This window comes from Amblyomma mixtum, chromosome 1, assembly GCF_055824585.1.
Source record: "Amblyomma mixtum isolate Tamu chromosome 1, ASM5582458v1, whole genome shotgun sequence".
In the NCBI taxonomy this organism is placed as follows: domain Eukaryota; kingdom Metazoa; phylum Arthropoda; class Arachnida; order Ixodida; family Ixodidae; genus Amblyomma; species Amblyomma mixtum.
This window is the reverse complement of record NC_143012.1, coordinates 181,220,488-181,247,645: the sequence shown is the minus strand read 5'-3', so window position 1 is coordinate 181,247,645 and position 27,158 is coordinate 181,220,488. Positions and strand designations below refer to the sequence as shown.

Genomic DNA, 27,158 nt, shown 5'->3' with positions numbered 1-27,158 from the left:
TAAACTAAGTGCGGCAATATTCCCACTGCATGCTACGGGTGCTGCGTAGCACGCACTTCTGGATGCCGTCCCCAGAACGTCATGGGAAAAAGGAGAGCTCGGCAGCCCTGCTAAGTAACTCTAATTCGTCAACGTGGTGGAAAAACCGGGAGGCATCACTCCGTTGCTCAACGACTGCTAGCAGCCCACACAGAAGGCATCTTTGGGTGCCCAAAATGCGGTCTGGGAAGCCAGGCACAGCGTCGTGGTCGTGTGTTCGCGGCATTTTCAGACAGACGCCTTCTTTCTTCCAGGTAAGTACTCGGTTCCATTATAGCGTTCTTTAGTTTTAATTCAATCATGTTAATTGAAAGACTAGGGTGATAATCGTGGCTGTTCGTTGTAATGTCTGCCGCGATGCTACTGTAATGCTCGCAAAATTGGGCCTCGTTTTAACTAAAGCTGCAATTCATAAGGCGCCATTTATTTTTTCAACTCTGCGCTTTATAGTTTCGTATTCATGCCGGTTCATTCTGCACATTCGTGTTTCATGGTCCACAATATAAAATCTCGAATCAAAGAGACCCGAGCTGTCACGCATACCAGGGCGCGCCCCGACTCGCTGTTATCAAGACCACGCGGCAACTTGGATACGTGAGCAGGCTTGCATCGAAGCTCTAGAGCGGCCCTCTGCTCGCAAAGGAAGCGAAATTTCACAGAAGCTGCTGCGTTTCACGGCCAGTGGTGGCACTGAAACGCAGCTGCATAGAATTAAAACCAAAGAACGAGCACGTTGCCCTTAACACTGCAATGGCGCGCTCTGATTTCTTCCGCAGCATGCTGCTCCGTCGGTCTCAACAAGTCTTCTCACAAATATGCATACATGGCCGTTAATACGCCCACGTTTATCGCAGATGGAGTCCTTTTTATAGTTGCCATCTTTGCTCGACTGCGGCGCCGCCTATAGCTGGTGAAAATTCCTACTAGGACATCGATAGAGAATGCTCGCTCTTTATGATGAAGAGCGAGAAGGATTATTTCTAAGAGAATTGCGCAGTGCTTACCGTTGTCTTTTTTCCTGTGTCTTGAAAACTTTTGGAAAAATTCAGCTGAGTGTAATAAAGAGATGTCTGCGAGAAAGAGTCATAGCACCGACTTAATTACTGCACAGTATTTGCACTGTTACTTTGACGCATTCACGATAAGGGTATGCATTTAATTTCTGATATTGCTATTGATATTGCTATTGATTGATATTGATCTCTTGCTTACATCCAATAACGAGAAAGCTTGGTACATAAGCGAGGTGTGGACCTGACCATTTAAATGAGAGAAGTTTCGAGAGGAATCAGGAGACGTGAGGTCTATGTAGTTACTATTTAAAAGAACGAAACTTCCTCAGGAAATATGACGCGTTTCTTTTTCTATTCTCGGATATCTATTAACAAATAGCATCTGCAGATTGAGATGTTGACGACAGTTATTTGCATTATCACTATGATATGAAAACTGGTTTCGGCTGCTTGTTTTTAGAGGTTCTACGCGCACCTTGCTCCACGAAACTTAACCAAGACATGGTTTACTGAATCTATAGAACTTGTAGTACTCCCGAACATGAAGAGGCCACTCACAAGAAGAATGGTGCCAGAGGTATTCTTTTCAAAGCCCAACCTTTCCTGTTCTTCCTATGCGAAGAACTTGTAGTACTCCCGAACATGAACAGGCCACTCACAAGAAGAATGGTGCCAGAGGTATTCTTTTCAAAGCCCAACCTTTCCTGTTCTTCCTATGCGACGAGCCAACGAGCTCGCATAGTCTGTCCATTCTATTTTTAATATATTAGTGATGCTCATTGCTTTACCATGACAAGGCGTGCAGCGCACGTACTGCTTCTGATACATATGTGCTATATTTGGACTAAAAAGTGAAATATCATATATTCCATCAATTCACGCTCCTGTGACGAGGAACATTTAATTCAACAGGCCCGTTCGTTTAGAATATAATCATGATTCATCTGTATCAATACGTATAACAGTAATATCGGACTGCAAGATTAAGGGCCATTTAGGTCTATGGCTCTCTCGACATCGGCCATTCTATCCTCCGGTGCGGCGGACTCTAACCAGGCACGCCAAGAGATAAGCCGAGGGCTAAAAAATTGGGGGCTGAATGGCAACGCGACAAACGAAAAGGCAGTGTTCCCAATTAGCTAAAAGGCAGGGAAAGTTAGGATAGGAGGGATTTAGCCCGAAGCGGTAGAGGTGTGGACGCGTCCGAATTGCGAGGAACTTCTTAAAACTTCAAGTAGGACGCATATTCACCTCCTAACTCGCCGGTAAACTCACCCAGAGGATTGCCGCAGCCCGGCTGCGGAAATCGCGAGCCTGGCCAGCCAGTACAGTACCAGCAATTCTGGAAGAACCAGGTATTCACCGCAGAGTGGTCATGGCGGGGTGTGTAGTTAAAAGGGCCTCTTTGAGATCATCGGTTTCACATAAACATTTAACTAGTACGTTCAACGTCGCATGTGCCACCATCTTCAAAAAAATTATTACCTTTGATAGAATTTCCGAGACAATGAGAGGCAGCTTATGTGCGGAAGAAAGGCCGAGTAACGTCAGTCAGTCGAGTTAGCGATAACAGCAACGAGAGTAAAACGAAAGGAGACGCAAATGCTGCGCGCTAACACTGCATTTCAAGATTGGAGGTGCATACCGAAGATTTATAAGCAGGCCACGACGTAAAGAAAGGTGTAATAACTGTAGAGAGCTAATGGAAAAAGGAGCCCAAATATCAACCTAGGCATTCAATGATTGTCGCTTATAGTGCTGCGAAGAGGAACGCAGCGGATTCCGGCAATGGAGTTTGGTCGCGATTTCCGGGAAGGAGCAGCTTACGAGGGGAGGGAATGCCCGTAGATATCCGTAGTGCCCTCACGATGAAGTCCCACATGTGAATGTGTTTATTCCTTTTGAAGGCTGCATTTTTAGTTCTGCGAACTTCAGCAGATATGAGCTTCAGCACTAGGACAACTGGCACGTGAATTGCATGTGAATGACTTCAATCCGCACGTGGCTTGCATGTGAAGAATGAGTTAAATCCGCTACACTAAAACGCAGATAGCGGACGACAATCTTAATCTTTTGTTACGATAATTGGCATAGCTTCTTACCGATTTCCGGACCTGTCCAACTCAGTAAGTGAGTGCTTCTACATGCGTTAAAAAAAGAGGTCAGATGAAGACTCATAGTCACATGTCAACGGACTCGAATGGATCTCCTCGCCTCTTTTAAAAGGCAGCATCGGGCAAGAAGCGCCTCATCGCGGCAGCCGACTGCTTGACCCGCTGCGCCAAAGCAAAAGACTGCCGAATGGCGCTGCTGTATAAGTGGGGGCTCAGTGGTTACGGCGCTCGGCTGCTGGCCCGAAAGACAAGGGTTCGATCCCGGCCGCGGCGGTCCCACTTCAATGGAGGCGAAATTCTAGAGGCCCGTGTACTGTGCAATGTCAGTGCATGTTATAGAACCCCAGGTGGCGTAAATTTCCGGAGCCCTTCACTACGGCATCCCTCATAGCCTGAGTCGCTTTGGGACGTTAAACCTTAAGAAACCAATAAAGCAAACCAGATACCTTTGCGGCACAGCGCCACAACTGTTCTCATCATGTATAGAGGAACTGCATTTACGTCTGTGCTTACCCAAGCCATTCTGCACCACAGGAACACAAGCACCTGGCGAACAACTGAACACCATCTGCACACCAATGCCTTACGAAGCTCTGAATAAAAGACCGCGGACGCCCTTTCTATGTGCGTAGACGCAGAACAGAAGACGTTGGACAGTAGTTTACAGCACGCGGTCTTCGCTTACAACAACGCCGTTCAGGATACAACACGGTTAACGCGATTTCAGCTTGCATGTCACCGGGAGACGACGACAACGCTGGGCAATGGAGACAACCTGCACATCGCCGCCTACCTTCAGCGGGAAGAGCAAGCAGGACAGCTTGTTCAGCTACACATTAAAGGCCGTCAGCATTCGTGCGCCGCAAACCAGAATACACGCCGACGCCCCGCGAAACTTGCACCCGACGGCCATCACAGCCGCGACACGCCCCTTCTGAACATTTCATTGCGGCTACGCCTGTCTGTGAGACGTACCGGAATATGTTACGCCTTTCTTGCAATGCTTGCACGTGTACATCCAAATACGCTAAAGACTGCAAAGTTTAGCCCTTCAAATAGGGTAACCGTAAGTGGATCCAGACATTCATTCACCGCCGCGGGCTCACTGAAAACCTTTTGGGCCGCTAATACGGCCCCTACAAAATTCTTTGTCAACTAGATGAACTGAGCAACGAGGCCTTTCTTTATGGAACGACAGCATCCCAGCGACACAGCGCACGAACAGAAGTGCTCCATGTGGGTCGCCTTAAGCCATATTAGGCTCCCAAGCGGACGCGCTGTTTTTGTTGATGCTCGAAGCCGCCGGCACGCTGCATTATGACTTTGGGGCGCCTGATGCGGCTATATCTGTCCGGAATTATTGTAATCATTTCTAGAGAGAGGTTTTCTTCATCAATTCTAGAGAGAGGTATATGGTTTTTTTTTTTTGACAACACAAAGAAACGGAACCTATGGGAATCCTCAAGGCGCTTAGCCAACCTTTGGACAAGAAGACTTGTCTTCGTCATCTTTTCGAGACGTTGGCTAAGCACCGTGAGGCTCCCCCTTCCCTGCTCACTTTGTGTTGGAATGATTGTAGTCGCGTGCTACTGTCGAAGGCAATTTCCACGCGTTATCTCGAAAGCCATGGTCAGTTTTGAATTTAGCGCGATGTAAGCTAGGGCCATTTTCGTTCTTCTTAGCTTACTGAGTTCACTCGCCGCCCCTGCTGTTATCGATTTGTTTTTGTTTCCGGCCCAGAGGTCACCCTAACAAACAGTTTTAGAGTGACAAAACGACATTGTTCGGAACTAACATCATATCTCTTATGATAATAATGCAAAAACAATCTTAGTTCTTACCTCATTCTCGAATCTGGACACAAGGCAATCAAAAACCTGAAAGGAAAGCGTGATCCGCATGTGTAATCAGCATACATTTCAACGTAGAGTAATATGAACACTGATGTAGGGTTATAGGTTTATACCGGTTAACATCCCGGAGTGACTTAGGCTATATGAGGAACGCCGCAGTGAAGGACTCCTCTAGTACACGGGCCTCTAGATTTTGGCCTCCATAGAAATTCGTTCGCTTATATAGCACTGATATAAGGAGTTCTAAATAATAACGGAGTGAAGGTGTTCACAGTGCAAGACAATTTCAGAAGAAAATATTGGAGCAATAACCAGTTTCGCAACATGTTGCTATTCCGATTCACCTTCCTTAAAACAGCACATTAGCCACTTTTTAGAGTAGTCTTGGAGAAATAAATTCGGCATAGGTGCCAACAAACCTGCTAATTAAAAGAATATTTGGAGGTGAATATGCCTCCAATATAAAGCTCGAAACGCCACCTTTCTCAGTTATAAAACAATCCCCATTGCTTCCTAACCTGGGTATGTTAAAAATTGCACTAGAGGGCGATGACCGCCAGCCACCACTATCGTTCAGCACATCTACAACTCATTTCCAGCATCACTCATTATTTATCTCACCAAATCCTACCAGTTTTAAAAAATATGCCAGAAGCTAACAGTCACTGAAACCAAGGAGCATAGGTGAACGTCCCTTTCCTTTCTTTTCCCCTCTCTGTTCCCTTCCCTTGTCTGCTCGACAGTTTGAAACGAAAAGTGAGAGAAAATAGACCGGAGTTATGAATAGGAATATATGCTGGCTTGACGCCTCAGTATTTCTCATAAATTGAAGTTCATGAATCAATATCGCTTCTTGCACAGCCTTCTGATGCTGCGAAAGTGATAGGGCAATGGCAAACTTCTGGGATGCTTAAGTAGTCTTAAGAGTGCAATGCGATAGAATTGCTAACTAAGCTGTTTGAAGTCGTAGTTTAACTTGAAATTGATATTGGTTATTTGCCACCAAATTTACAGATGGGTGCTATAGAAAGAATGACTGTCTTTGGACAGCTTGACTGGTCTGTAATTCTTTATTTCGGTAGGGAGGCAGCATCAGATAAGCATACATATACATGTATATACACATATACACATCCATATATAGCACTGAATGTGTACGTAAGTTCCATTTTTCTCACTCGCATATTCCTTAGGATGTCATTGAAAGAGATTTAAAAAGAGGGTGATATAAACACCCAGAGATTATTACATTAAAATCGCATACATGAGCCGGAGTTCCTTGCATCATGCGGAAAGTTCAAAGAGTACTGCGCTGAACGAAAATTCCTCGCTGATCGTGGATTAACGCTCGGGCTCAAGACCCAAAGCACAGCGGTTCTTGTAACGGCTCAACTATTTTCCTTTTTCATCTCGATTGCTTTTCCTCCTTTAAAGTCAGTACGAAATGGTAGCGGGATGATGTCACGACCCTGCAGACTAACGAGGAATTGTGCCGTGACGTCATCAATGCTGTAATTTCCAATCGTGGTGGGGTGTCAGAACCACTAGCGTGAGGTCATGTGGCTGTGACGACACGGTTCTATCGAGCAATTGGTATTTCGTGACACCACCTGGTTTTTCTTTAGGCGTGACCTCAAATGTTATTGCGGTAAAACAGCGCAGGCGCTGGTTGCAACACACATGGAATCCGCCAGTGCGTGCAGCGGCAAACAATGATCACGGCAGTTCGGAGCAGCGGAATATGCAAAGTGTAAAGGAACGTATATCTTTAGCAGTGTACTGGCCATGTAGTGGGGATGATGGGCGTAGAAAGTTGGTTTATTGGTTTATTGAGGTTTAACGTCCAAAAGCAACTCAGGCTATGAGAGACGCCGTAGTGAAGAACTCCGGAAATTTCGTCCACCTGGGGTTCTTTAACGTGCACTGACATCGCACAGCACACGGGCCTCTAGAATTTCGCCTTCATAGAAATTAAGCCGCCGCGGCCGGGATCAAACCCGCCTCTTTCGGGACAGCAGGCGAGCGCCGTAACCAATGAGCCACCGAGGAGGGGCGATGGGCGTAGAAAGCAAGGTGGCCTCAATTTATCATACTTTTCCTTTGGTTATTAATGCACTGTATAGTAGTTTTACGCCACACGCAAATGAAATACTTACTACACTGCAGATAACGTAGATCAAAGGCTGCGCTTCCTGTAGAAACATTTATTACGTGGATGTTTCAACCAGCAGCTATCCTTCGTCAGCAGTGTAGATGCAGACATTACCTACGTGTTTGAAAACGTTTTACTTTTTACTTTTTTAACTTCTGACCGTATGCATGAGGTACTTAAACACCGACGCTATCTGTTCTCTTATGATGATTCCATTAGGAAGGCGGCAGCAAGAAATCCTAATGAAATCTTTGGGGATCCCTAATCAACAACCGTAAATGAAGACCGCTCTAATCTCATCTTGAATTTCGCAAACAACTTTCCCGATATGAACAGAAATAAAAAAGAACAATTCAACACCATCAAAGCGAGCGATCGAGTTCCCATAATTTCCGCAGCTTACCGACAGACGGGCAAAAATTTTACAGACCTATGTAGTTCAGTCTACCATCTGTGAACGGAAGCCTATAGATTCCCTACCTTGCGCAAAGAATTGATGGGAAGTTTGCAAGCATATGGAGACCGCAACGCGGACTCAAAACGCACAGTCTAATATTAGACACTCCATTTGGGACAACGTGGACTGTGGCAGTAGTAACGTAGGGACAGGCTTCAGTGTGGCGAATGTCAAATGCAGTACATCGGTCTGACGGAGAATACTTTCTGAATTATAGTTAATAACAACCACGCGCACGCCAAGTTCCTCCTTCTCATCTCCCTGTCGAGGCACCGCCGCCAAGAAAGTCATGAGTTTAACAAACTAAAAGTTACGCTGTTACAGGGGGCTTCCGGAACACCCGTGTGTGTGATAAACGGGAATCATACTTTATTTTTAATACCGTCCAGACCGGCGTAAATGAGAACACTGGTGCCCTCTCCTTACTTGAGATGGCAGAGAATTGATGAAATTCGATGCTCAAAAAATCACCTCCAACAATGGCTACTATGGACACTCTCGAACAATGGCTACTAATTCAGCCTCTCACAGCCAACTTTGCCTCTAAGCAAAACTTGCTGTCACTCCACCAGCGAAAAAAAAAATGGGTATTTCCAAAAAATGCCAGCTCCCCTAACATGCATAGGGAAGTACACAACCCCTGACAGCGTAACCTGAGGTCATGCCAATTTGTGGGCGTGCTTCCTCAGGCCGTCTTTCTTTTCCCTCAATCATTCGTTTTATATGTTTTTATGGCTTCACCTTTCCAGCTAACGGTCAAGCGTTGGTGTTCGATCTATAATTGCAATAATCCATGCAACTTCTTCTTCCCTCTCCTGCCCCACTTTTTCCGGCTATTTTTCTAATGCTGGCAAATCCCCTTCCTTTACCCCCTCTTTGTAGGTCTTCCTTCCTAAACCGATGCGCAATTCTTGTGCCTTTAGTCCTTAGGAAGGCCTCCTTGTGGTCGAAATGTCGGTGTAATAAATACCTTTACAAATCACGTATTTCAACTTCTTACTAGGACATATATTGTTTTATTCTGCGTAAGGAAGAAAAAGATATGCGTATAACGTGGAAATGGCTTAGATGACCACGGTAGCTAATATTTATACATAATATATTGTGTGTTTAGAAAGTATCCCTCAAAAACCATTGCTGTGATGCACGCGTATCTTGCTTATTTGAAAGCACAAAGATCGTTTTAGTTCAGGTAAGGAACGTTAAATCAGCCAAATAAGTTCACCACAGAAGAAATAGATACTCACCGGCTTCATCGTCTTGCTTTCGGCGGAATCCCTGCACATGTTGTAATAGCTGCACGTTACCATGACAAGCTGCCGATAGAAGGTGGTAGTAGACGCAATGAAAATTAGTTTTACTGTCAATTAGTCGCGCGTTGTGTATCATTCAAAAAATTAAAAACAGACCTTTAGACAAGATACGATGCACTCCTTAAGTCCTGAAGCGCTATGGATGTGCGAACTGTAGCTAGAAAAAGCTAAAAAAAGGCGTCCTCAGTCAAAACTTGCGTTGTTTTTTTTTTTGTATTAAACATAACATAAATCCATGGCTTAGTATTAAAATGGACTGAAGGACGTGAGAGAACGCTTCTTAAAAGCAGCAGCAAAGAAAAACAACGGAGTGTCGCTTTTCAGCTTCGTGCCAATTATTTCAAAATTATTAGAATACTCTACAATTAATGCTGTCCTTTATGAATATTCCCTATATTTTCACTATTCACTATATTGAATGTTCACTATATTTTGAATATTCACTATATATTTTGTGCGGCGAATCAAACTAATATTGAATAGTCGGTATTAGAAAATTCTGAATGTTCGCACACCCCTAATGCCTATGCGAATCAGCAAGCGTTGATCACTGGCACGATGAGGATGAACGGCCGTAACTTCTGCTTGCAAGTAACTACTTAGTGTATCACTTCAAGAGACATATGACCGACAACTACCCGATGGCAAAATTCTAAAAAATACAAGAATCGATGGTTTCTATGCACATACCCGAATCACATGCTTGCATATTTTCTAAAGACATACGCAGATAATTACAAATGCACTTAAGTATATATACACTTATACGTAATTATGGCCCGTCAAATATGTGGTACTCCAATGAAGCACATTTAAGTATGATCAAGCAAGCAAATTGTAACTCAACTGTACATTATTTAAGTTGTCTGAAAAAACGGTATCTCGTAACAGCATTCTACGAAAACGCCCACGTTCATACCTACCTTGCGAAATTTTTCTGCTTGTATAGTTTTTGCATGAGCCAACAATTCCTTCCTGCACCTTCGCATCACGTCTCCAAACAATGATTTTGCTTTCAAAAGCCGCGGTCCAAGCGCTGCGTTCACAAAAAGTAAAAACAAAATGGTTTATTACAACACCAATCATCGCTCTATTGTCTCGCAACTGAGAAAAATTACGGAAGGCACTTAAGACTCCTTACGGGCTTTAAATGCGCAGGCCTTGTCTGATCGTGAGCTCTGTTGAGAGCTTAATTAAAAATTCCTTTCTTTCTAATGGCATGCCTAATTAGTAGCATACAGCCGCCGCAGTGGCTCAGTGGTTAAGCGCTCGGCTGCTTACCCGAAAGACGTGGGTTGTATCCCGGCCGCGGCGGCCGAATTTCAATGGAGGCGAAATTCTAGAGGCCCGTGTACTGTGCGATATCAGTGCACTTTGAAGAACCCCAGGTGGTCGAAATTTCCAGAGCCATTTAATATGGCGTACATCACAGCCTGACTGGCTTTGCTTGAAAAGAGTACCTACTTGCGCGAAAGACGGGACGAAAACAAGGAAACACAAACGACATGTACGTACTCCTTTCAAGCCATGAACCAACTCGCCCAGATTAGAGTTTTAATTGACTGGCTTTGGGACGCTAAACCCCATAAACCTTGAACCAATCATTAGCATACGGTCCTAGGGCAACGCGTACACTAGGTTCACCTTTATTCGCCAGCGAGCAATGCGGTCTGGTGGCGTATAGGTTGCGCGCTCGCCTCGCGGTCTGAAGGAACTTCGTTCATTTCCCGGCACTTTCGTAAGGAATTTGATCTTGCTTTGCTGTGGTTGTCACTATCATATAGTCTTGTTTGGTCGTTATGCGATAGCATGGTGACGTCACTGAAGGATTTTCGCACCTGTGCTGTTAGTGAACGCCGCCGAGTTTCGTTGCGGATGAGCCATGAATTGTTACATGGCGGCCAGCCGTAGAATAAGGCGCGATGAGCAAGAGATTATTAAATAGCCGCTGGCCTAGAGAGCAAGCGCTCCGTTAATGATGATAATGATGATGTCCTCAGGCTTATGGCAGCTCTCCGTTCGGCGCCACTGCCAGCTTCATCTTTTTCGTTACACTAACCAGGGCCACTGAGCGATTGTCCCAATTGATGACAGAGACGTGCGAAATGATGATGGGATTGAGAGAAGGGTCGAGCAGGAAGGAGAAAGTGGTGAAGTTCTGGCCACCACAATGAGAGATATGAGCGAATGAGGCCCTGTCCACCAAGCTTCCGGGGCGTAGGTTGCCAGGAGCCTATGGTCGAGGCACCAGGACGCGCCGGACGGCAGGGCAGGGTAACGCTGTCTTGACATGTAAGCGGTGTTTCTGGTGGGTGGAATTGGTAGGTCGGGTCCTGATTACTATAAACGATTACTAGGCAGTAATGAAACATCAATACTAGATAATAATGTTACCTACTACTTAAAGCGTTCAGTTACTTAAAGCGTTCAGATACTAAAGACATAGGACGGTAGGTTAGTAATATTATGCGGTCTCCTCTCTTAAAGACAGGGAAACACTCTAGGGCTCTTCCACTGAGGTGAAAGTACTGATGGCAGCACCGATTTTAAAAAGAGCAGAACAAGAAAGTTCCCAATGATTTCGGCGTAGCACCGCAAAAGAATTCGGAGAATAAAAATTTGCGGAGATGTTTTAGTCTTGAATTCTAAAGGCAAAGCAAAGACACCAGTGCAACCGATAACGATCACTTCCGATGCTGGGAAACGCACTTCGTTTTTGCGCAGCTAGTTATTTGCTTCAGAGGATGTGGTGTGAAAGTATGTAATAAATTTTTATGCAGTGTTTTGGGAACACGTAGCTTTCTTTTCGCCGACTGATATTTCTGCAACATTATTGATATCGCAGCAATGAATACACAATCTTACTCGCACCATTTTTAAAGAAACACGGCAAAGTCCTTTTGAAATAATCACCTTTTCATTTTTTTCTCATTTTCAATGTTTCGAAAAAAAAATAGATTGGTGGCTATTTGTTTTTACTCGTTGCGTTCCTCGCTTGAGGTGAATGACATTCCATTTAATCTGAGGGGTGCCTTTAAGAATTTTTTTTCTCTAATTTAGCACCTTGACAGTGAAAGCGCTCAAAAGGACAAGGACGACAGAAAAGGAAAGACATACAAAGCGCTTTTCTGTCGTCCTTGTCCTTTTGAGCGCTTTCACTGTCAAGATGGAAAACCAACTCGCCCACTCAATTCCATTATTCTATTAATTTAGCACGCTGTCATTTATATAGCATTGATACTGCTCGCTCGCGGGCTTCTAGTGCGTGGAGGCCTTGTGAAGGCTGGCACTACTGGATGTGGTTTGTAGTGGGTGCCATTTCTGCAGGGTGAAAGTGGGCGGGTATGGGATTGGGAGGTGGATCGAGGGTTGCGTTGGGTGGCCGGGCAGCCCCCTAGCCAAGGGCTTTCGGTAGGTAGGTGGCATATGGTTGGTGCTTCGGAAGGTGAAAGACTCAATGTTCGAGGCCTCACAAAGAGAATTCCGGCATTTTCACCGAGTGCCACTGCTACTGTTATCACATTAGAACTATGCTTTACTGTGTTAAACCAGTCTGAACGGTATTCCATCAATGTGAGACACTTCCTTGATATGAATACCTCCTAGCCATCTCTTCCTTGCATTTTATTTGTATATAAAGACTGTGCAACATTTGGTAGTTATCTGCGCCATGGTTACCAAATAATACATTAAGTTATATGAAGCATTACTTACGAGGAAGCTGCGTATTGCACGAAGAACTGCTGTCCAGAGCGCAAGTTACGAAGAGCGCAATGACCACCAGCGGAGCGATGACGCTGCTCCGCCAGGCCTGCATGCTTCTTCAGGGAGGCTTCCAATGCGTCTGAAAGTTTCCATTACACAAAGATACTTTATTTACTCATAATTGATACCCTAGCAACACCTTATACAGGGTTAGAAATATTGCAGCACTGAGGTCGTTACATTTGCTTCTAACTGTTTAGAGACCTGAGCCACTGCCTCTTCTCCCTTCTTTCGTGTATAGACCGCGTAGCCATTTCGAAATTTTAAATACAGGATTCTTGACGCATCTGATAAAAACATTGGCATGCGGGTTTTGTTTTTGTCCCTTCAGAACCCTAGATATACCGGGTGTTTTTTTTTTTTGAAGGTCCTAAATTTTTAAACAAAGGTAAATTGCTTTAGATTTATTTTAGCACTGGGGCTATACTGGAGGCTACGGCGGGCGCGAGGCAAGATGAAAACTGCTTTAATTAGTTCGCTGATTAACTAAATATGTCAATGAACTTTTCTAGTTTTTATTTGAGGGGTTTTGTTGTGTTCGCAGAATTGGAGATCGTCCTCCAAACAGTCCAACCGAGAAAAAACAATTTTAATTAAAAATTTTTCACGCATGTTGCGAGGCGCTAAAAAGTCACCCTGGTAGGCATCTTCACACCGTAACTCAGCTGCGGTGAGCGCCTCTGACGTAGTTCGCTTCGCCCTGCGCTTTGCGTCACACAGCTGATATCACCTGAAGCCTGGGCGGGTGGCCTGCGCTATCGCTGCTTGTTTCGCGTCGCTCCGCGGTCTCACGGAATGCCGCGTTGAAACAAAAACGCACTGACACAAAGCGCAGGACGGAGCGAGCTACCTCTGAGGCGCTCACAGGCGCTGTGTTACAGTGTGAAGCTGCCTACCAGGGTGACTTTTTCTCGCTTCGTAACACGCGCAAAAAATTTTTTCATGAACATTTTTTTCCTTGGCTGGACTGTTTGGAAGACGATCTCCAATTCTGCAAATACAACATATCCCCTAAAATAAAACTATAAAAGGTAATTAACGTATTCAGTTAATCAGCGAACTCATTAAAGTAGTTTGCCTCTTACCTGGCATCCGCCGTAGCCCTCAGTATAGCCCCAGGGTTAAAAAAAATCTAAAGGAATTTACCTTTCTTTAAAAATTTTGGACCTTCTAAAAAAAAACACCCGGCATTCCTGGGAACGGCTAAGATTTAAAAATCAGGCTAGCCTCTACTTGTCCGAGTTGTGAGTAATCGAATTCTGCAGGGCCATTGACCTCGACGCAAATGCGATAGCGGCCTGCCAGCCCATACCAAATTCCGGGCCCAACATGGAACAAAGACCACACAACACTGCATCGACCGGGAGACAGCGAGACTTCCTCTCCGCAGTCAGCCAGCAATGTTGAGTTGCTAATATTTTTGAGAGCCTAAGTGAAGCCTGACGCTCCTTTCGCCATTTCCAGGGTGAGTTCTTCAGCAGCATCAATAGTAATCGTCATTCGCAGTCGTAACTCTGTCCTCCATGCAGCGATCACAAAATATCAGGAGTCCAAGGCGTGCTAAAAGGGCCGTATTTGCTGTTCGCTCGCTTTGAGAATAGTATCCGCCTTTTTCTCACGAGTGTGCAGCACCAATGAATCGCCTTGTGACCTAATTACTACACCTCTTAAGCACAGAACCGGAACTTTGCGTTCTTCAGCCTTAGGCCTGTCGTGCTCAAACAACGCAAACACTGCCCAAGGTGTCAAGCATGCTTATGTTGCATTGTCAGCTAAAGTAGACACATGCTTCGCACCTGGATAATGAACGATCTCATGTGGTGACGCGTGGACCTCTGATGTCTACGCAGGCCCCCATGTTGATTAAGTGGGCAATCGCAAATTCGACTTGGCCCCGTAGAACCGCCATCTGGGTGACCTGCCCTCATTTTGAAATGAAAAGCGGAATGTGCGCCGCCCTACATTAACTGCTTGTATTGGCCCCAACGTTCACCGATCGAGATGTCTGTGAGCCGCCCACTTGATACCCAGATGGGCCCCGTTGCAGAACCCGCATTGATCGCACAGGAACTCGGATGTGCTGCCGACACCAGACACATAGCCCCCCCCCCCCCCCCCCTTTCCCCTCTTCATAGTCCACTTTGTGCTACATGGGGATTCGTTATGGGACGACAGATCTGGAGTGTGTAGGCGGCTTCGTTACTCTACTGCGTGGTCTTCTGGTTGATGAGTGAGTCGATATATGTCAAGGCCTTGTGGAGGGTGGATGTCGTCGGTGAGTTGAGGTAGCTACGTGGGTGGGTCCTGGTCTCTCCTCAAGGGGATCTGGAGATTGGTAGTAGGTGGCGAACACCGGTGAGGTCTGAAGGTGAGTGGAGGAAGCCGCTCTGAAGGATGGCGGCTTCAATCCTTTGCTCTCGAACGCCAAAGGCAGAATTGTCTGGCGGGTGGCTTAGATGAGGCGTGGAGGTCAGTGTGTGGGTGGGCGGTAGGCCCCTCTTATGGCTTCTTTTGGGTGGCGGCTTATGAAAAGTGGACTGGGTAAGTAGGTGTCGCCTCTAGAGCGTGAACGGTGAACGCGCCATTCCTTTGCTCTTACAAGGCAAATGCGGCTCCTCTCCTTTCATGTCGGCATTTTGGATATCCGACATACTACTACTGCTGTTGCAGTAAAGCTGATGGGCGATCACATCAACCAATGCGGCGTCGATGCGAAAGCATATATCTTTTGCTTTTCGCTTTACATTTATCGCTTTTCTTCTTGGTCTTTTAATTTGATTTCGCCCTTACTTTTCTTTCCGCTTTTGAGTGGGCTTCTAGGAATAGAGGCTTCTTGAGGGTGGGACGGGTGCAGGCTTCCTAAAGGGTGGACGTGGATGAAAGTGGAGGTGTACAAGTGTAGGGTTTGCGGGTTAGTTGTTGTCCACTCTCCTTAAATCAGCTGTAAAGACGAAGGCAGGTGAGGACACACATGGCGCTAACTGGCAGCTACGTTTATTGCAGAAGTTTACGTTACTACATGCGTGGTTTGATAAGTGACACGCGGAAAAAAAAGAAATTACCGACGATTACGTTACTTCCTAATGCGACATTTGAGCGCAGCAAATAAGCTGTTTCACCTTTTCGATAGATTGAGGCAAAGAAATCGAGCAACGCATGTATGCGCTATCACAGAATTTTTTTTTAGCAGACGGAGGACTTCCATCGGTCGTCTCGCTCATGGCTCAGAAAGAACTGGCAGATAATTTCGCAGTGGCGAACGGCAGCGGCAATTTCGGCTCGGGCGGTGCACATATACAGATCCGCCGCCACCGATCTGGCTCTCTGATTGCCACCGCACAGGGCGAACGGCAGCGGCAATTTCGGCTCGGGCGGTGCACATATACAGATCCGCCGCCACCGATCTGGCTCTCTGATTGCCACCGCACAGGGGTTGCATTGGAGGAGAAGCGAAGAAAGGAATTAAGTTCGAGCCGGCGCTTTGACAACCGGAGACTCGCAGGAAGAGGGGGGAGGGGGGCGGCGTGTACACCCAGCGGCAAACGATGGGGGCAGAAGCGCGCGCAGCAAGCGGACAACACGATAAAGGGAGGAGGGAAGAGATAGCAGCGACTGACTGATGCCGCTGACGCCGATAGTGAGTCAACCCCAGCTGCGGATGAAAGGGGGGCGGAGCTGGTTACGAGGCCGACGACAACGCCGACGACGACGCGAAACCCAGGAACGGACGCCAAAGAGCTGCGCTCTAAAAAGTACAATAGCAAGAAAGAGAATTGATTCTAGTCGCTTTTTGCACGTCTTGTCATTACAAAAGTTCCTACCCTGTCCACTCAAGGGAAGGGGATGCTGAGACAGTGGTCACCCATAGATATGGTGCTTGGTGTTTCAATGACTTTGGGAAGTGCTTAAGTCCTTGCTTTTTTGTAGGCCCAGCACTTATTCAAAACAAGGTTGGATGTTTTGGCGTATCATTGCACATTCTGAGCAGTCTGACATTCTGATGGGTGCAGTCTATCGATTTAACCACAACATTTTAGTCTTCCCGCAATATACGCAACTACCTGTTTGTCTCGCATATATTTTTCCACAAGGTAGTGGAAGTTCGTATACTATTCATCCGGTGTGGTTTGAAAACCTGTTCAGATGTTTTGTCGTATATGCATCACTTCCGACATCCTACTTGACTACACTTTCGCTTAGCACTCCTCTAGTCCATCCCTCGCAAACTACCCGGAACGTACGCAGGTATCTATTGCTGAGTGCTTGTTTACGCAGGAACACAAATACGAAGATGGTCGCGACATAGAAACCTTGAAGAAGCAGGAAGTAGTACCAATGTTTCCCTAAATGCATGCATTGTCCCACAGCCTAAAGAAGGTAGCCCACTGTTCAGGGGTTCGACAAGTCTTTACTGCTCCTTACAAAATTGCTTATGCTTAACCGCATTTGAAGTCCCATGATGGTGCCAACTGGTGCATGTAAGTGGAAATATCACAACAGATCTGGAGACTGCACCGAAGGACTGGTATACCAAATTCCACTGCCTGTGACAAAATCTATGCGTGACAAACAGGGCATTATCCTGATTATACGTTATGGGAGCAGAAAAAAAGAGATGGTCAATTTCTAAGCCCTCAACCTAACGCATCACTACTCATAATGGACAAAAGAAAACAAAAAAAATGCGAACCCATGTTTAACAAGTGTCGGACCTACAAAAGAAGCAAAGAACGTACCAAGAGGGAAATCACTGAGCACGAAGAATCTTAGCTCTAGTTGACTTCGGCGCCAGCACCCTTTATCTTCCATTATCAAGGAAGAACCCGCATACTTAGCAAGGCGTGAAAAAGGTGATTATCGTTAGTTTTCTTTCTTGCACGTAGTAAGTTTTTTTCATCTTTCGCTGTTCAAGCATTGTACGTACACCGGGTTTTTCTGCGAACTTTCAAAAATTTTGAAATATAGCCTTTGCAGCATAAAAATATTGTTTTTGCGGCATATTATTTACCAGTGTTGGCGGACACTAGAAAACCGGTGAATCGTCTTATGCAGTAAGCTGGTCAACTAATTTTCAGTAATTAAATTTTAAATAGTAGAGTCAGGCGCCTAGTTGCAATGAGAGATTTGCAGCCAGTGGTTAGTAATAGTCATATCAGTTTTTAGAATTTCAAAAACGCTATTACTCGTGGCGCTCTGGGTGGACAAAATTTGGCTTTTTCGACTAATCACGTGCTCTGGAGGGGTTTCTTTGTCTGAATGCTTTCGAAAGCGCATGCATTTTGAGTGGAATTGGCGGCACCGACCGGATACCAAAGCTCAAACACTTCATTTTTGTCGTACAGGTTGTTCTGTGGCCGTCCAGCCTCATCACCAGCACGGACGCGCATGTGCCGTTGGAAGACACTTTATCGGCGGTGGCATCAAAACAGCTCCTTTTCCACGAAGATACATGTAATCTGCACTACAGCGAAGCAAGCCCGGAGAGCCGCTGTCACCGAGCTGCTGCTGGAACGTCAACGGAGCCACGCCTACGCGGGTATATAACCAGGATCCCGTCAGCTGGACACTTCAGTGGATTTGGTGGCACCCACCGGATACCAATGCTCAAACACTTCATTTTTGTCGTACAGGTTGTTCTGTGGCCGTCCAGCCTCATCACCAGCACGGACGCGCATGTGCCGTTGGAAGACAGTTTATCGGCGGTGGCATCAAAACAGCTCCTTTTCCACGAAGATACATGTAATCTGCACTACAGCGAAGCAAGCCCGGAGAGCCGCTGTCACCGAGCTGCTGCTGGAACGTCAACGGAGCCACGCCTACGCGGGTATATAACCAGGATCCCGTCAGCTGGACACTTCAGTGGATTTGGTGGCACCCACCGGATACCAATGCTCAAACACTTCATTTTTGTCGTACAGGTTGTTCTGTGGCCGTCCAGCCTCATCACCAGCACGGACGCGCATGTGCCGTTGGAAGACAGTTTATCGGCGGTGGCATCAAAACAGCTCCTTTTCCACGAAGATACATGTAATATGCACTACAGCGAAGCAAGCCCGGAGAGCCGCTATCACAGAGCTGCTGCTGGAACGTCAACGGAGCCACGCCTACGCGGGTATATAACCAGGATCCCGTCAGCTGGACACTTCAGTGGATTTGGTGGCACCCACCGGATACCAATGCTCAAACACTTCATTTTTGTCGTACAGGTTGGTGGCAAATACTCTGTTTCCTCAGTTAGAGACAATGATGTAACCCTCACGGTGCTACCAAGTCCACAATTTCTCCTGAGCATGCTTTGTGACTGTTATAGTGTCATTAGGCTTTTACTGTTGACATCCGGTGACATTGAACTCAACCCAGGCCCTAGCTCTGACTCTGACGGACATCTTAGCAACGAACTACTCAAAAAGATTCTGAAAGAGCAAGCAAAAACAAACAAAACTTTGCAGGAGTTAGTTACAAACCTAAAACATGTCGAGAGAACGGTTGATAATATGAGGTTGAGAATTGAAACAATTGAAAACGACTTAGGTAGGTTGAAGAAATGCGAAGAAAGACTTGATGAAAGTGAAAGACTATACAGTAGTACGAACAAACACATTCACGGTATAACAGCAAAAATAGATGACTTGGAAAACCGAAGTCGACGCAACAACTTAGTGATTTACGGTGTGACCGAGAAACCGGAGGAAGACGCTGAATCACTTGAGGAACACGTTAAGCAAGAAATCTTCAGAGACAAGCTGGGCATCGAAGTGAAATCGGCCGAAAGAATTCACAGGATAGGTAATCCTAAAGGCAAAACACCACGTCCAGTCATAGTTCGGTTATTCAATTCCGCAGAGAAAACAGATTTCATGTCAAGCTGTTTCAAACTAAAGGGCTCTAACATTTCCATATCTGAAGATTTTTCAAAAAGGGTACGAGACTTACGCACTAAGCTATGGCGCTCATCGGAGCGCGAGAGGGCGGCTGGGGCGAAGGTGTCGCTTTCCTTTGACAAGCTAAAGGTCAATGGCAATGTTTTCATTTGGGATGAAACGCAACAAACCAGGGTCGAAATAACAAGAAGGGCCGATGATGCAAGGCACACCCAGCCTAACTCAACTCCAGGAGCAGCAAGCTCGAACAGCAATCATATCTGACCGACCAAAACCAAAACGCTAAGAATCCTGTCATTCAATGCTAGAAGTATAGTAAATAAGTTAGGTCACCTCGAGCAGCTAATTCTGGGACACCATCCTCACATCATAATTATAACAGAAACATGGTTACAAGCAGGGGTACGTGATTCGGAAGTTGTCCCATCAACATATAAATTGCTACGTAAAGATAAAGGTTCGCGAGGGGGTGGTGTAGTTATAGCTATTAAATACACCATAAAATATTCAGTCCTGAAGGGTATTGATGACCATGAAAGTGTGTGGTGCAAAATAATATATTCCGGTAAATGTATATTACTGGGAGGTGTGTATCGACCCCCAAGCGCCCCGCCAGATTATCTTGAAAAAATGAACGATTATCTCTCCTAGCACACTAACTCAAGATCTAAGTTGATTTTATCGGGGGACTTTAACTTGCCATTGATAAATTGGGCGGACTTTTAACACGACGGAAAAGATGCCCAAAGCGCGGAAACGCTTTTATTTACAGCATTTAGTTTTTCCTTAGATCAGCTGGTTACCGATGACACCCGAGTTATGTCGTCTTCCTCTTCACTTCTTGATTTAATTTTTGTTAGCAGTACACTTCCAGGGTGTTCAGTGCGTATCGAAGACGGCATATCTGACCACAAACTGCTAGTATTGTCATGCCCCATATCAGTCACTTGCAAAAAGAAAAAAAAACACTGCCAACCTTTGTCAAGGACTATGAGCGTGCAGATGACCCTGCAATTCTAAATGCACTTGAGAACAGCTTTGCCGAATTCAGCGCACTGATCGATGTGCGTGAACTATGGACCTGTTTCAAAAACATTGTAAATACTTGCGAAAAGAGATACGTTCCGCTTCGAAAAAAACGCATAAACAGGGAGTACCCGTAGATAACGCGCGAGATAATTCAACTGAAAAGAAAAATAAAACGACGGCGTAAAAAAGGAAACAAGAATGACATTGCAAGACTTGTTAACTGCTTACAGAGCAAAGTCCGAGATGAAAAAACTCGCTTCTTTGATTTGACGCTGCCTTCCTTCATGGCCCACAGCCCTCATAAGTTTTGGCGCTACTTATATGAAGAACAGTCAACTGGTTCCATCATTACAGATTTCAGCGACACTATGAGTAAACCTGATGACATTGCAAATGAATTCATTAAGTTTTTCCAATCCGTTTTCACCAGAACAGCCTCTCATGCTTCTCTACCCGCATACACAATCAAGGAACCCATGACAGAACTAATCATTAGTGAAACTGGAATCCTTTCTCTTTTACAAACACTTAACACAAAAAAATCTCCTGGCCCTGATTCCATCTCAAACACATTTTTAGCCCGATACGCTGACTGGGTGTCTAAATACCTGCATAAAATTTACACATCTTTACAAACACTCGTAATTCCAGATGACTGGCACTGTGACAAAATAATTCCTATACACACGTCGGGTTCTAAAACTGAACTGAATAATTATCGTCCGATATCGTTAACAAGCACTAGTTGTAAAATGAATGCACACATTATATTTAAAGCCATAATCTCATATCTAGAAAATAATAACCTCATTTATGAAAAACAACATGGTTTCAGAACAGGGCTTTCAACAGTAACGTAGCTTCCTGAAATTACTCATGACATCGCTAACACAATTAATGAAGGCTACCATATAGATGCTATATTCTTAGACTTCTCTAAAGCGTTTAATGTTGTTCCTCACGATGACCTTATAACAAAATTACTATCTTTTGGCATTGATCGCAACATTGTATCATGGATTTCCTGCTATTTGCAGAACAGAAAACAATGTGTTAAAATAGGTGAATACGTTTTGCAAAACCTGGACGTGTATTCGGGTGTACCCCAGGGATCAGTACTTGCGCCTCTTTTGTTCCTCATTTATATAAATGATATTCATTACTGTGTTAGTTCATCGATCCAGCTTCGCCTTTTTGCAGACGATTGTGTCGTATATATAGCCGTAAAAAAATCTGACGATCAAATTCTCCTTAACAATTCCCTAGAATAAATCCACGCTTGGTGTATGACCTGGGGAATGAAACTTAACGCAGATAAGACCAAAAGCATCACATTCACTAATAAGAAGCATCCTCTAAGTTTTACATACACACTTGGTGACACACAGGTTAAAAAATATGATCAGGTGAAGTATCTGGGGCTCATCCTAACATCTAACCTGCGTTGGGAGCCCTACATCAAATCCATTTGTTCTAAAGCTGAAGGTAAATTACGTTATTTAAGGAGAAAGCTCCGTAACACGCCGGCCCATATTAAACTCAGTGCCTCTAAAACCCTTATAAGACCTACCCTAGAATACGCGGATATAGTCTGGAGCCCCCATCCAAAAAGTTTAATCAACAAATTAGAGCGCATCCAAAAACTAGCAGTGAGGTTTGTCTATTCAAAGTATTCACGCTAAACTAGAGCTACCAGTGTAATAGTTCAGTCAAATTTACAAAGCCTGTCACAGAGAAGAATCATTTCAAGATTAAAGATTTGTTCCAACTTCATCACGGTCACTTCAAAATAACCAATTCACAATACCTACACCCGCCATTCAAACACTCGTTTAGAACAAGCCATAGTAAAACACTTCGACAACCAGTCAGCCGTGTAAATGTCCACAGGTACTCCCTGTTTCCAGATGCTGTATCACATTGGAATAAATTACCTGAAGATGCGGTGAAGCGTACGTCCGTGGAACTATTTCTTAATTATATCGAAAAAATTGACTTTTCTGTTTAATTCTCTTCTACTCTTTTTGTGTTTGGGTCAGAGAACATCTCCGTATTTTTGAATTTTTGTTTTTACTCTTTGATCAATGATGCATTGTAAACACTCCTGCATGGGCCCTAAAAGGGCCTGCAGTATGTTCAAATAAATAAATAAATTTTCCCCCGACAAAACCAGATTTCGTCGAGCTACAGGGACAAGGTTAATTGCGTTTTCGAAGATCTAAAAACTGATACGGCTATTACTAACCATCGGCTACAAATCTCTCATTGCAAGTAGTCGCCCAACTCTATTAGTTAAAAATTTAATTATTAATAACTAGTCAACCAACTTACTACTTAAGACGATTCACTGGTTTTCTGGTTTCCGCCAACATGTGTAATTCTAAGTCACAAAAGCCATATTTTTATCCATAAAAGCGTATTCTTGCAAATTTTTTAAAGTGTTCGCTGAAACACCCGGTATACACACTTAAATTTGAACAATAAACGTAGTTCGAAGCCAGCGCCACGTGGGTCCTCATATGTCTTCGTCTGCACCTTTTACGCTGTTTTAAGAAGTGGAGGCAGGTGCGTAGGTGGTAGAACTCCTCATGCGTTTCTAGTGGAGGTAGGGGGGGGAGTTAGACAGTGGAGGTAGAGTTCGTTGCGGTGCAGTCTGACGTCAGAGGGGTGGAGGATTCTAGAGGGGGCTGGGGATAGAGGTAGATAGATGCACGGGTAGGTGGTGGGCTCCTCTCATGGGCTTCTCGTAGGCTGAGGCTTCTGTATGTTGAGGTGGGGTGCGGAGGGTGATAGAGGGTAACTTTAAATGGGGGCAGTTTCCCACCTTTGCCCTCAGACGCCAACACCGGAACGATCTGGAGCGTGGAGCGAGCGGGTGTGTGTATGGGTGAGTGGTGGACTGCTGTCATGGGCTTCTGGTGTGAGGAGGCTTCTAGATTGGAGGTGGGTTTCGTCACGCTGCTGCGTGGCCTTAAGGAGAGTGAAGACAGGTCAAGCCTTTGTGGAAAGCGGAGACGGGCCGCGGGCTGTTCTCATGGTCTTCTGGACGGTGGGGTTGGGTGGCGGGGGAGGGGGGGGAAGCCGGTTGGTAAGGTGGGTTCAGGGTGGCGCCTGAGGAGGATGGACGCTCCATTCTTTTGCTGACACACATCGCCGCCCGAATGACGGGCTACGCTGGGTGGAATTCGGTTGGCTGGTGGGCGGCTGTCATGGGCTCCTGTTGGGTGGTCGTTTCTTGGTGGTGGCGGTTGGCGACTAGGTGGTGCTGCTGGAGGGTGCACGTTTGATTGCTCTGCTCTCACACGCCAACCTTTGCTGTCATTTGCTGTCAGAAGCCGATCTCATGACTTCACCGAATCGCACTGCTACTGCTGTCGCAGTAAAACAACACCTTCAAGGATTCCGTCAGAATTTACACCGTATGTTAGCAATTCATACGATGCATCGTTGTCGTATGCTTTGACTGTGGTCCTTGTAATCACCGCTTGTTATGTTGTTTCCAGAACGATGTGCTACGTAGACGAGCTAGTGCGTCGTCTGCGGTGCGTCTGAAAGGAAAGGAAACTGGGTGGGCCTTAAAGAATTCTAGTACTGCTCTGTATAACAGTCATATAAATGTAAACGCAAATGTAACCTGCCATTTCTCCACAAAATGTTTCGCATGTTTAGCGAGCAGCGCTAAAAAGACAGCAGCCTTGGTGCAATAACCGCAGCGACATAGCCACCGGAAGATCAGATCAGTCACTCAAATGGATAGTGCAATGCCGCTACCCAGAACGCTGTATTGAGTAAGATGCAGGTTTTGTTCTGTCGCTCTCCTGTTCTTTGCAATATCTGCGGCATGAGGGGCGTTGCTGGCCATATTTTGGGCTAATTACATGCTCTCTAGACTATTTCTTTATTTTCCAGTCGATAAGGTTATCGCTATTACTCCAAAACACAGTTCCGCTCTTTGTTAACGCTATGTTTCGAGAATATTTCGCATGTTTCGCTCTACTGCTTTCGAAGTTTATGAATGACACATGTTCCTGTTAGGTTAGCGGTCAGGTTACATGTGCTAACTTAAGAATTTCTGCCTATGCATTTCCCGATGTTGATAGCGTCATACTGATTCCTCTCTTTTGTCCGACTACCTCCTCAGTGCTCGGGCGGGGATAACGTACTTGCCTTTTATAACTCCATTACTTTACAACCGGAGCTGTTCGCTCATCAAGTGGCAGAAATACGGTTGTTTTTTCATACGTCGTGTCTGCAATCGGCTCTATAGTGTGGCTTTGACCTGCCCCTACACTGAAAAGCAGTCCAGGGCAACAAAAATCTGGGTATCCTAAAAACCTTACCGTTCCTACTGCATCTTCAAACTTGCTTCAAACTCTTCTCTCACTTTGCATGCAGGGCTCCTGTCACTCTGCATTCCACCACCACTGTTCAGTTCTGTTGCCTGTCATTGTACTCCTTTCCTTTAGCACAGACGGCCACAAAGCACAAGGCAAGGGACATTTCCCTATACCTTTGCAGTGAAGAGTGGGCGCAGTCTTATCTTGAAGACATTCAAAACAGCACTTAGCAGTGCAGGTTATGCAGTACGTATATGTTTTGCGCAAGGCATGTACCGAAAGATATATTCCGAGTATGTCCAGAGCCTGAATTGTTAGAGGTGCCCTGAAACACCTTCTGAGAAGAGTACATAAACTAGCTCAATCACTGCACTTTGCTGTCGCGAACACGTACTCCAAATAACGCACCTAACCCACAATTAGGCTCAAAAGTTGGCGAGCCCTTTCCGCTGACTTCTACACTTACTTGCGCCTTCCTCCATTTGACGCTTGTGCTTATGTCGGTTAAGAGGTGACAGTTCTCCCCCCCCCTCCCTCCCCCCCCCCCCTCGATGGAACTCCCGCGTGCCTCGGAAGCCGGTGATGGGGTAGAGTGGGTGGAGGCAGCGAAGGACAGCCGACCTTTCACCGTTGAAAAAAGTCATGGTAGAAGAGGGAAAGGCGCGAGAACGTTGAAATCAAAATTTTGTCTATATATTACTCAGCTTCAAACAAACACATTAAGCAAATTCTTGCCGGAGGATGCTCGTTGAGCGCCGTATTTTAATATTCAAGGATATACTGCAAATTTATTGAAATCCCCTTCCAGGGCCCCTTTAGGACACGCGTTTGTGCGAAATTAGTGAACCTGCGTAACATAAAATTCGTTTCCTGTGCACAAGCTTGCGACCGTGCGTAGTAATAGAATTTACCTTGCGAAATTTCTATTCTGACCCAGTATATAACCGTTATGGCATGTAATGCCTACCCTTCCTACTGGAATAGCAACAATAAAAGCAATTTTTGTTATAAAACTCGCAAACTCACAGTTACCAGTGCCCCCGGTATACTTCGTTGCGAACACCGCCTCTGCAGCCCGATCACAACCTCCTTCGCTGTTGCTCTCTAGCACTCTTTCGACCAGTTTTCTGCCTGTGACAACAGTGCAGTGTGTGTTCAGCAGCGGTACAGCATTTCAAATTCATACAGCTCTATTTTAGTTCTCTTTTTGTGTGCGGATGTGGGGACACAAGCATCTTACTAGAGGCCAGTCTAGCATGCTTGTACATCTTCCAGCCTCGCAAATAGTCCAGGCATATCAGTGAAACTGACGAGGTGAAGTTATTTACGACCACGGAATTTTCTGCAAAAGACACCAGAAAGAAAACTTCCTTTATAACTTCTTCGCTATCAGTGACGCCTTACTGCTTTTAAGAATGAGATACTGCAATTCCTTTTATCGGGAAGCAATATTACGCGACGCCCGTGGAAGCCGGTGGTGCTTTAGCAAAAGAAAAAGCCTTGCTATGAACATATGGGAATTATGGCGTCTTTTTCTAACGAAAATATTTGCTACCGCGTCAATGACACTTCCTGATTCGCAGAAGGAGCAGCGAAATCTTTACTCAGGCGGCCCCTCACATGTTCCACCTTTCTATTTACGCTTCTGCAGGCGTGCAGTTTTACTACAGTGATTGATTGTCAAAATGAAAAAGAAAAAATCTGCACCTATCAACTGAGGTATATGAAGCAGCTGGCTTAATTGCACCCCCCCCCCCCCTCCCGCACCAGGAGCGCCAAACGCGCTCTTCGAGCAATCGGTCACTGAGACATCCATTTCCTCGTGCTGTCAGCTCAAAAATGTAACATTATCCTTTTGCGCCCAAGCCCCGTCCCAGGGTGGTGTTTGAACAGCTAGCACCTTTAATGCGACACCATTAAGCGCAGATTCCGACGGCGTGCGAGAAAAGAGGGCCGGTCAAAAATTTAGTGACGTCGCACATAGAGCGGTGGCTTGAAAAGTGAGTCAAATCTCACATAAAATGTGAATATCAGGTCGCCACGTGGCTCAAAAGTCATTACGACATGTAATAATGTGGAAAAAAACATACACTGAATAGAAAATTAGGATTAGGTGGCAATTGCGCCCATGCGCCTTGGATCCTGAGTCATACATGCCCGCTATCCCTAAGCCACCGGGGCACGTGCGTTCGACTTGATTACAGT

General features: G+C 45.4%; 2 protein-coding genes across 2 annotated transcripts; one reads left to right on the top strand and one right to left on the bottom strand.

The window, feature by feature from the left end:
- Positions 1–692: 692 nt before the first annotated feature.
- Positions 693–26,050, bottom strand: LOC149370143 (uncharacterized). The gene is made up of 7 exons (XM_089576964.1): positions 25,980–26,050; positions 12,656–12,785; positions 9,865–9,977; positions 8,876–8,944; positions 5,008–5,043; positions 1,044–1,109; positions 693–740 (listed from the first exon to the last, which is right to left on the bottom strand). The coding sequence occupies exons 2-7, from the start codon at positions 12,756–12,758 to the stop codon at positions 693–695; spliced, it is 435 nt and encodes a 144-aa protein (XP_089433090.1). The 5' UTR covers positions 12,759–12,785; positions 25,980–26,050.
- Positions 18,883–19,851, top strand: LOC149370144 (uncharacterized). Its single transcript, XM_089576958.1, has one exon. The coding sequence runs from the start codon at positions 18,883–18,885 to the stop codon at positions 19,849–19,851; it is 969 nt and encodes a 322-aa protein (XP_089433084.1).
- Positions 26,051–27,158: the final 1,108 nt, after the last annotated feature.

Bases quoted from the DNA above. Each gene is read 5' to 3' on its own strand.
- LOC149370143 (XM_089576964.1), bottom strand. From the start codon at position 12,758: ATGCAGGCCTGGCGGAGCAGCGTCATCGCTCCGCTGGTGGTCATTGCG. The intron at 9,978-12,655 runs GTAAGTAATGCT...TTGTGAACGCAG, and splicing joins GTGCAATACGCAGCTTCCTC to CGCTTGGACCGCGGCTTTTG. The intron at 741-1,043 runs GTAAGCACTGCG...AATTCTATGCAG, and splicing joins ACACAGGAAAAAAGACAACG to CTGCGTTTCAGTGCCACCAC.
- LOC149370144 (XM_089576958.1), top strand. From the start codon at position 18,883: ATGCTCAAACACTTCATTTTTGTCGTACAGGTTGGTGGCAAATACTCT.